General features: G+C 35.1%; 1 protein-coding gene across 1 annotated transcript; it reads right to left on the bottom strand.

Moving 5' to 3' along the window:
* Positions 1-793: 793 nt before the first annotated feature.
* On the bottom strand, positions 794-5,519 carry LOC111878174 (eukaryotic translation initiation factor). The gene is made up of 9 exons (XM_023874686.3): positions 5,108-5,519; positions 4,164-4,235; positions 3,956-4,051; positions 3,350-3,550; positions 3,086-3,180; positions 2,921-3,008; positions 2,461-2,811; positions 2,125-2,367; positions 794-2,044 (listed from the first exon to the last, which is right to left on the bottom strand). Exons 1-9 carry the CDS (start codon positions 5,264-5,266, stop codon positions 1,058-1,060), a joined length of 2,292 nt encoding a protein of 763 aa, XP_023730454.1. The 5' UTR covers positions 5,267-5,519; the 3' UTR covers positions 794-1,057.
* Positions 5,520-11,241: the final 5,722 nt, after the last annotated feature.

Genomic DNA, 11,241 nt, shown 5'->3' with positions numbered 1-11,241 from the left:
AAAAAACTTTGTATCTTGTACCTCTTAAAATTTAAGATATGACTAATATGCTTTATATATTTATATATAGTATAAGATATAAGATAATAGTTATTAATTATAATCAAACAAATAATTTATTTGGTTATAATTTATAACAATACACATTATAAATATAAAATTATTACAACAAAAATAAAATTGCAAATATATTTGTATAAAGTTAGTAAGTTGAAAGGTATTTTTGACGATATATAGTTTATGAACAAAAAAATATATCTTTTGATGTATGGAATTGTGTAAAAAATAAATTAGTGTTCGAATTAAAACATTATTTGCACCATTTGTAAACCATGTTGGTATAAAAATATGAAGTTGGATTGAAGATGGTGTTAACGCTCGTTTAGATTTTTGGAGTTGACCCTCATTTAGATTTTAGTTGTCTTTGCCAACTTCACTTGTAAAAAAATTGAAACACATCATAATACTCTATTTCAGTGATTTACCACAACATACATCTTAAAAGCAACTTAAATGTCAATAGCATCAAAAAGTGTTGGACTGTTGGTAACTGTCACTTTTGTTCTTCAAACTTCTCGTTACCCTTAACTTTCACTTTTGTTCATGTTACAAGGCTTAATTTTTTTTTAAACCAAAATTACACAAAAATTCTACATTCAAAAATAAAAGCTAAAGTGTATATTCTTGAATTGATGGAACTAAAATAAAAGTAATTCATCAACCAGGTAAACGATTTCTTGAAAGCTTAAACTTCCAGGCTAAAATGCGTCAAAGGTACACCCAAAACCAATCATAAGAAAACAATTGAGATTTCAATAAAATACAACAGTTCCTTTTATGAACTTTCAAGTCTCAACAATAATCAAATTTAACTCGAAAGTCACAAAAAACTAAAACAAAAAACAAAAAATTAAGAAAAACTCAAAATTCATGGCAACATTCGTCCACCTTTTTTGTTTCCAAACACATAACAACTATGCCTATCATAACCCCTCAACAAAAACATCATCGATTATACAGACTCACCTGTCATGTCATGTGATTTCATTTCACACACCTAGAACAGCCTCTCACACGCCGCCACATCAGCCGCCTGTGCCTCCAAAATCCCACTTCCAACAACCCGTTTCACACCCATGAAAACCGCCTTCTGAAAAAAGTCATCCTCCATACACTTCAAAACATCCCCCACCACCTTGAAATCCAACCCACCAGACACCACCAAAAGCCCCATCATCTGACCAAAACTGTCAGGTGCTTTTGGCAAATCAATCGCGATGTCATCCAGCAACGAGCCGTATGCGGTGCACCCAGCGGTCAAGTCGGCTCGAGTCAGAACCTTTTTGGAAACAAGATGGTCCAGCAGCTTCACCAACGGTTCCACACACGGTGCGCTTTTCTCCAATGCTAACGAAACCGCTTCCTTCACAAACTCAGGGTAATATTCCGGTGCTTTGAGCTCCTCCACACACTGTAAAGCCTCATCAAGCATCCGCACACTAAAATATTCCTCCAGAAGCGAAACCGTTTTCCTCCTCAGCTCATCAGGATTCTTCACCTTCACCGGAGCAGCTGCAACCGGAGACGGAGCCGGAGCCGGAGCCGGAACAGGTTTCGCCGGAGATACAGGGACAGGAGTAGCACCACCACCACCACCGCCACTTCCCTGCAACAGGGCGCTTGATTTGCCGCTAATGAAACCGCCGGAGCCTTGTGGGAGAAATCTTTGAGTTGGTGATGGTGTTTTGTTGAGTAAAGGTTGTTGTTGAGCACCGCCTCTAGGCATGTTGCGGGACCTCTGAACCTCCCAGTTATCGTTTTCTAAACCGGGTGTCCCGGGCATCATGCGGGGCCCAGGGGACATCCCGGGTGTTCCGGGCATTAAGCCACCTGCCCCCGGGCGGTTGAAACCACCGCCACCGCCACCGCCTTGTGCTCCGGCAGCCAACGCGCGGCTGTTTCGGATACTCGCGGTTGAACCAGGGCGGAGTCGCATGTTCTTCTCCGCTTCCGTGTGAATCTCAGTTATAGTCTTGGCTTTCACCTTAAGAACAAGATCCAACATTAATGATCTATTTGTACAGATGGAATGGAATGGAAGAATGGAATGGAATGGGTGATTACCTCTTCGCGCCTTGGAATCCAGTTGTTTGATCTGAGATCGATGACATCACGAACCATGAACCTCATTCGTGGAGCTAGTTGTTGGTTTGTTGTGAGCTCTTTGAGTCGGTTGAAATAAAGATCATTAATACGCCTTGATTTAAGGCTCTCGTCTAGTTGTTTGCCAATGGTGTTAAAGAATTGGCATATTGCTTCTACGTTTTCCTCCTCTGGACAAATTTTATTGTCTGATCCTAAAAGCTCCTGTCATGTCATGTCAAATTCACCATAATAAGAAAAATAGTGAAAGTAAAAAATTATAAAAAGAAAGAAATGGAAGTAGATGAAAAATGAAACCTGAACAATGTGATGCACGATCTTTTCAGGGACCATTTTCTGCTTCAAAAGCTCACCAATAAGTTTGATGTTTCCAAGTGTGCGAAGTTTAATCATTCGCTCTTTGTCTCTGCGTTCAGATTCTTGTTCAGGGGCAGACATCTGTCTTATTTCTGCCCTCAGTTTGTCAGCACCTTCAAATGCCTCTTGACAATTATTTAACAAAACACGTTTGAATGTAATCTCCTTTCCATCAGGTTCATCAGATGGAAATGGTGGAAGCTTTGTATTAAGATCTGAGCACAGTTGAGCATACATTGGGCAAAAAGTTGGCTCAAGAACAGCCTTATCAAATATCAACGAGATAACCCCCTAAAAATTCCATAAACAACCACCATATTATTATTAATTTGTTATGTAATATATATATATATATATATATATATATATATATATATATATATATATAATACATACAAACCTTGAGAATATCAGCTGTTGTGATTCCTGAGTCAATGAGTTGACCTTTGAGGAGGTCAAACTTTTCCGGAGTCAACTTGTTCAGAATACTGAAAATCAAAAGGTATAATGATAATTTGAATAAATGGATTATGATTTTTCAAGTAGAGTTTTTTTACTAGTTTACCCTTTTACAGTCTTCAAGACACGATCCTTATCAGAGAGAGTCCCCCTCCGAACTGACCAGGGCACCTCAGCTTTGACAAGAGCAGGAGCAGGACCCTGTTTAAAAAATAGCAATGTACTTTCAATCATTTGTTCATTAAACTACAATTTTGTAAAAGAAAGAAAGGAAAGTAGGATGCTATAACACGCAAAATGAATGAAACTGAGAAATCCATTGTCAATAATATATAACAATATAGAAGAAAGATTTAATTTACAAACTCACCCCTTGGTTAGGAGAGGCCTGTGATCTACCAAACTGTGAGTTGGAATCTTGCCTATTATATTGATTCCCATCAGACCTGCCACCAAAGTCTCGGTTTTCTCTACCGGAATCCCAAGACCGCTCCTCCACAGGAGGCGGTGCTCTTCCACGCCAGTCCCGGTTGTCAGGCTCAGAGTAGCGTGCCTGAGCAGGAACTGCCACCTGTAAATAAATAAAACATTCTTGGAAAATTAAAATTGATTTTCACAAATAAAAAACAATAGCACACTGGCTCTGGTTCACAGTGCCTACAATAGCACACTGGCTCTGGTTCACAGTGCCTACGGATGAGAAGGGCATTTGCACATATGAGAGTTTAAGAGTAAGTCTCTGTCCCACCTTTTTTAATAGGACAAAAAGTTACAGTTTTTGTCATATTGACATAAAGTCCATGTCACACCTTTTTTGATTAGACAAAAAAAATTAACCGTTTTTGTCCCATTGACATCGATGTGACAAAAAGTTGCAATTTTTGTCACTTTGACAATAGTCATTTTTTTGATAGGACAAAAAGTTGCAATTTTTGTTATATTGACATAAAGATGATATGAAATGTTTGGTGCTTACAGTTCCTTCAGATTTGGTCCAGTTTTGGGCCTCCCCAAAAAATTCAGTTTCCACTTCTTGTTTGACTTTAAGTATCTCCTCGGGTATATCTACAACCTACCACCAAATAAAAAACAGACTTAATGCGTATCAAAAACCAACATTAAATCGGTGTTAAGACAATTAGAAGACAAAAAAAGAAGCTTAAATGCAGTGTTTAATGCATTACCTCCCTGAGTTGTAACAGCTGATCTCTGGTGAAACGAACACGTTCACGAAGCTCGAATCGGGAATCATTGTTCTAAAATAAGACAAAAATTAATGAATTTAAAAGTTAATATTGAGGCTATTGAAAGAAAAAGATCAAAGAGTTATATGTACCAAATTGCCAATAGCAAACATATTAGTAAAAGAACTCTGTTACATTATATTGACAATCTTTAACTACCAAAAACTCATTAAGATATCCATGCTCAATACCCACTTGCCAAATTACTCAACATGTTGAGTGGAATTCTATAGAACTACGCTTGCTTCCATAGGAAATTATCAATTACTTGAGTAAAAGGAATGTCTGAAACTAATTATCAATTAGAGAGACTATGTAACAACCAAATAATTGTGGAGATACAGATATTATCTAATTCTGAAAAAAGAATGTGCCTGTAATGAATTCAAGGTAACTTCAAATGAAAATCATAAAAAGGGTAATGAGCATCGCATATGCGAACACAATTTCAGTGGGTTTCTCTATGGGAATCTAATTCTCATGTAGCTTACAGAATATATTGAATATCTTAAATTACTGTTTCCAAAAACCTTGGTCATAAGATTAAATCCTATTAAACGTAAATCATGGACATTCTTTCTCAGATCCCTGTTTGCCACAAACCACATATCAGAGGTCAATCAAAGAAAATCTTGAATCGATATGTTACACTTTCGGTTTGATTTAAACTAACATAAGTCGCTGCTCATGCATCGGAGATCGAAATATATACACAATATTCACGTATTAACAAAATAGACAATACATGAGACTGAGGACTAGATAAATATAAACAAAACAGATATCAACTAGATGAGGAAAAAAAATCAACTAAATACCCACAAAGATGAGGTTCAAAGAGATACAAAGCCCAGATCCAATTAGGGTTAAACCAAAGTAACAACCTTGAAGGCGGCAAGAGATGGAGCGCCAGCACCGCCATGAGGTCGAAGGGCAGGAAGATCAGAAGAACCGAAAGCCAACGAATCAAAGCGAGGGCCAGAAGTTCTTCCTCGATTTCCACCACCAGGTCTCAAGCTCAACGCCGTCTGATCAGCCTGCATACCTCGATTGTTTCTATCTTTTGCTCAAATCGAACAAAAAGCTTAAAGTTGAATCGGCGATTGACGAACACAGCTAAAGTAAGTAAAATCAAGATTCAAACAAATCTTGATATATATGAAAGATAGGGTTTTCTGTAGGGATAGATGGAGAAAAAGAGAGATTAGGGAAGGAGCTTTCTCTCTCCTGGAGGAAGTGAGAGAAAGAAAAAAGAGGAGAGAGAGAAACCCTTTAACTTGGTGGTGCGATACTGCGCATCGTATTTAGACTATTTTATACTCGAAAATTTCCCCCATTTTGTGTACTTTTTTGGTTTTGAAAGGATGATAATTGTATTTAATATGTTTATAACTCCTTCTTCTTCAAGTACAAAGGACACCTTCTAACTTTGTGAAATCGTTATCTTAGTCCCTATATTTATTTGTATTATTCACTCTTTATGTAGGGTTTTTAGTATGGATGCAAATTTGATTTGTATGTTCGTATACTAGTAGGGAGTCGATCTTAATAGGATTGGGCTTCTTTTTTTGATGAGTAACGGGATGGAGATTTTGTGATGATCCAACGTTGAAAGGCTTGTTTGGTTCGGATCAACCCATCATCATAGATAATCATGATAAATAGTAGAAAATATGTTGATCTCGATCTCTTTCCAAGTCCAATCCCCTGTCAATATGTATCCTTTATTTTGATCTATTTTCTGAATTATTAGTATTGTCCCCGTGCATTATTTCCTTTGTGAGGAAATACATTCCTCTTTAGGAGCATTATGATATGTAACTCAAATGGTCTTTTATGAAGTCTCTATTGTTTGGGGATTTGTTTTCATATATGAAATAGACACTAGGTGGTGATGGGTATGACACTATTTTCCTCCATAATTATTGTTTATATTTTTAAGATTTTTTGTTTTTTTTAAATACTAAATGGCTACCCCCCCCCCCCCCACACACACCCCCAAATGTTCCCCATAACCTATTGGGATTCTTCCCTTGTTAGGGTCGGTACAGGGATATGGATTGTATTCACCGTCAATTTCTCATCTCGTTTCCGTCCTTAGTTTTTATCACTCTCTTATGGATATAAAAGTAAAACATAATTAGGGTTGGTTTGTTAGATTATGTTAGGATCAAAATGATTTGTTAAACTACTTGGGATTAGATTTATACTAAAAAAATTATTTAACTAAATATGTTGATGTTTTCAAATTTGATATGTTAGAATAATGGGTTTACCATTGGTTATTCATTTTTTTCTTAATCTAACATGTAATATAAATGGGTTAAATATAGGTATTTCATTTAATCTCAAAGTTACATGATAAAAAAATAATTAAAATGTAAACTCAAATAAACATCTAATTGGATAATTGTCAAACAAAGGTTACTTATTCAATTATTCCACAATTTAAAAATGTTATATAAGGATTAACTTCATTATAAAAGAGTAACAAAACAATTAGATTAATTGTAATTGAATTTTATGTGTATGATGAGCTTTCAATTTATGTATTTATGAAGTTGGTTTTCATATTTTTTTGTAATTCTAATTCTAGAATTTTAGTAATTACTCTTGCATTTGATTTTATTCGTATCAATGAATTAATTCATATTCAAAAAAACTTGTTAAACTTTTACGTTATTGAAACCTCTCCCCTCCACAAACTATAATCGATTTAGGACCCACAAGTGGTCTTAAAATAGTTTCCATGTTTGTTGTTACATTTATGAAAAGTTTTAAACACTCATGTTATCTATCATTTATTAAGCGACGGCTAACCAAACATCTTTTCCCTCACTGTTTATGAAAAAAATTTAGCAAAACAATATGTTCATGTGAACTACAATATGTTTCAAATCATTAAAGATGATCCTGAACATGCCAAAATCACGATAAAAAAAATCATTTTTCAAATCAGAAGAAACCATTGTTTTTTTAAAAAACATAACAAAATCAAGTATAAACTACAAATGTCTCAATATCAGTGTATCATAAATCTCCAAGAACATGACATAGAAGGATGTGTACGATAACGCATTCGTCTTGCCACGGTCATCTGAAGTACCAAAAACATGAGACTAAAAACCGTAAGTCAAAGCTTATTAAGTTTCCCCAAAGTACCACCACACAAACATATAACAGCATGCATATTGGGTCCACAACTAACAGACTGGATTACTCATGAGTCCACAGCATGAGTCTGGCTTGCCTTTCGGCCCACAACTTATGGTTGGCTTACTCCTGAGCCCACAACATAAGTCTGGCTTGCCACTCGGGCACACAGCTTATGTATGGCTTACTCCCCGGTTTGTTGGCTTCCGCACAAAGCAGATGTGCCTCAACCCGACCAAACTTTGTCGACATATACATATCAGATAACATATATCCAGTAAATAAATAATCATATAACCAATCAATAGACTAACAGGTATATCTACAAATCATTATCACATAACAATATCCTATATACCATAACTCAGTCCTAACATATCAATACAGCATATCAACATCCTCAAAACCAAGATACATAACCCAGCGGGCCATAATTGCTTTTTTCGACCCACAAGTACAATGAGGAAAACTCACTTTTGAGTCTGAACAGATAGTTGAATAGGTCACTGCTTCGAATATCAGCTCTACCAGTCACCTATACATCAAATAATGACCAATCTCAAATATAACTCAAAATACCCAAAATACCCTTAGGTCAAACCTGGTCAAATCCTACACAAAGTCAAAAGTCAAAGAACTCAACTCGGCTGAGTACGCCCAGTGTACTCAGCTTGTATGCACGGCGTACTAGATCATTGACCAAAAATGGGTTATTGACCTGGTACATGCTGTTGGATAAGGTGTCTAAATCCATAACTATTTCTAGTAAGTACTTGACCCGACCCGGCATGGTCCATTTGGGTTGCATGGCACCATGTAATTGGATAAACTAAATAAGAGAAATAACACATATGGTTTATTAATATATTATAAGTTCTAATATATTAATAATATTATTTAATTAGTTTTGATCAAGAATTAATTTAGAATTAATTAAGTGATCAAAAGATAACTAATTAAATATATAGGTAGATTATGTAAATCTTCCATATCTTATATAGTGGGCTAAGAGGCTCCATGGCTTATCAAGTTGGGTTCCGCCCATAGAATGCTCCATGGAGTTAACCCATGGATCAAGAAATGAAGAGTCATGGAACATTAGGGTTTACCTAATGCAACACACTATATAAGCAATGTAACTCTCCCCAAAATCGGCTACACTAAGAAACAAGAGGGCTTGGCCGATTTTGCATGTGTTAGAGTATTGTCTCAAGTTTATTCTTTGCATTTGGTGTTGTGTGAAGCATTTGAGGCATCACACTTGAGGTGCTAGGCTCACAAGGTTTCAAGGAACACTTTCAACAACAAGGTATGTAGTTCTATCTTTTATACAAAGAAAATTGTACCCCATGTATGCTAGATAGGTTCATAACCTTGGAAAACAACTTTGCATGATTATTAGACAAACATAGATCCAAGGTTATTAGGGTTGCATGTACACTTAGGAAGTGTTAGAATGCTCAAAACCCATCAGTGGTATCAAAGCCTAGGCTTGTTTGTATGATACTTGATGCAAAACTGTTGAAAAAAGTCGATTTTGTGCAATCTGCCTGATGAACTTGCCGAGTCCATGGGGGAATCGCCGAGTTCATGTGTATCTTCATCCTACTCGCCGAGTAGGTTCGTGCACTCGACGAGTAGGAGCTTCAGAATGCAGATTTTCGACTTTTGTTGCTGGAAATGGACTAGAAACATTACCCTAAACTGTTTTGGTACTTGAAAACTTGTTTTAGATGGTGTAATGTTCATGATAATCCATTTACAATGACAATTATCAAAAAATACAAAGTTTAAGTGTAATTTTTTGATTCATGAAAGTGTTCATATTCATGTTCTTGATCTTATGATGTTTAGATGATCATAGGAATTATTTGTAACCTATGTGGTAGATTAATTCATGATCATTATGTGTTTTAATGGAGTCCATAACTTGTCCTCAAGTATGGAAAACCAAAAGTCACTTTGTTTTAAAAAACCATTAAAAGAACACATTGTTGGTGATTTTTGATCATCAATGTTATTTAAGTGTAATGAGATTACTTTGTGTTGACAAAAAATGATCTTGATAAATATTAAACAAGTAAGGAAGGTGTGGAGTACACACTTGTTTAAGTTTGATCAAGTTTCAAAGTACACTGTCATTTAGGGGCGAAGCCCCTGAACGAACGGGGGTCCGGGGGCAGCGCCCCTGGGAGCGGGGTCCAAGGGGCGGCAGCCCCTGACTATATTAAAAATGCATCAGAAAATTGATTTTTCAGATAATTGACCATTGGTTTGACCCTTATCCATATATCCGTTTTTATGACAGTTTTTATGGTTTTATGACAGTTTATAACTGTCATATGACAGTTTTCAGACAAAGATATTAAAGTTGGTTTTGGTCTCATTTTCTGGTACACACGAAAATATCATCAAACATTCTCGGTTCTTGTCTCTCTGAGTCTTATCCAATTGAGGATTTGGGAGTACCACTAAATACTTCGATTTGAAAGTGATTATCACAATTCTCAGAATTTCCAAGCCTTTCTACACCCAAATTTCTAACACACATGGGTTATAAAAATGAAGAGTCTTCATTTTAATACTCTAATTAACTCATAAGTTACAAGAAATGAAATTTTTTGAAAGTTTACAAAACTTGCCCTCAAGTTTTGGAACAAGTAAAGTCATATTAAAACTTTAGGTCCAACCCTTTGAATTTTAAAAGTTAAAATTCAACTCTTATACTTATAATATTATAAGTTAATAATATATATATATATATATATATATATATATATATATAAGATCAAAGTCGTCTTACCGCTAGTACGCCTCATTCACGAAGCTAGTCTATAAGGTGGGTATAAGGTTGTTGCCTATAAAATGGCAACTTAATGGGTGTCCACCCTCACTCACCGCTTGCTTGACTGGTGGAGGGTCGTTAGCCGAACGGGTAGGACAAGGACCTATAAATTCTCATTAAAAGTATAATGATAATTATAAAGTAACTAAATGTTTTATTAAATTCCCAATCTTAGTTACTTTAGGAAAAATGTGAATAAGGTGCTAATCCATGAAATTACACTTTACACTTTGTCTAAGTCGTTAGTGGAGCGTGTGTGGTTAACCGGCACATCGATTGAGGGGTAATACATTAAGGTAGTGTTTGTTTTTTTTCTGCAGATCTGCGTGGCCTCTTCTGTCTGCGCCATGCAGACCACGCGCAGACATTAGCCTTCGCAGACTGTTTGTTTTTTGAAGACTGCAGACCTAAAAATGTCTGCGCGCCCTCTTCTTGGCGCAGATGTGGACCCGAGTCTTCTAACATCTTCAGACATCTTCTAGCCTAAAAAAACATATATATCTTTAATTTTTTCAAGTTTTTTTTAATTTATATTTTTTCCAACTTTATTAATGATAACAATTTGAAAAAAAAAATACAAAACTTAAAAAAAAACTTTTGACGATACAAACATGATATTTTTGACAAATTTATCAATAAAAATTTATTACAATAATAGTTGTTGAACTTGTTTATATAAATATGAAAAAAAATCATAATATATTCTTATATTTTTTTGCCAAATTTTGTAAAACATTATTTAATACAGTATCGTCAATTTTTCGAGAAAATATTTATGGTACATTTTTAATGAATTTAATTGAAAAAATCGAAGTTTATTTTCATCAATTTATGTATCAAATTCTTTGAGCACTAATTATAATGTTTAGTTATAATTTTGCAACCAAAATTGTTGGGTTTTATCAAATATATACGTTAATTCATATCATTTTTATTTTTATTTTTTATACAATAATAAATAAAAGTTGATCTATATTCGTTAATTATTTATAACAAAATCATAAAAATATTAAAAAATCA

This window comes from Lactuca sativa, chromosome 5, assembly GCF_002870075.4.
Source record: "Lactuca sativa cultivar Salinas chromosome 5, Lsat_Salinas_v11, whole genome shotgun sequence".
Classification (NCBI taxonomy): domain Eukaryota; kingdom Viridiplantae; phylum Streptophyta; class Magnoliopsida; order Asterales; family Asteraceae; genus Lactuca; species Lactuca sativa.
The sequence above is the reverse complement of the archived record's forward strand: the minus strand, read 5'-3'. Positions and strand labels throughout refer to the sequence as shown.

Excerpts from the sequence above, each read along its gene's own strand:
- LOC111878174 (XM_023874686.3), bottom strand. The coding sequence starts at position 5,266 with ATGCAGGCTGATCAGACGGCGTTGAGCTTGAGACCTGGTGGTGGAAAT. Across the intron at positions 3,551-3,955 it reads GGACCAAATCTGAAGGAACT|GTGGCAGTTCCTGCTCAGGC; the intron begins GTAAGCACCAAA and ends ATTTATTTACAG. Across the intron at positions 2,045-2,124 it reads GGATTCCAAGGCGCGAAGAG|GTGAAAGCCAAGACTATAAC; the intron begins GTAATCACCCAT and ends CTTGTTCTTAAG.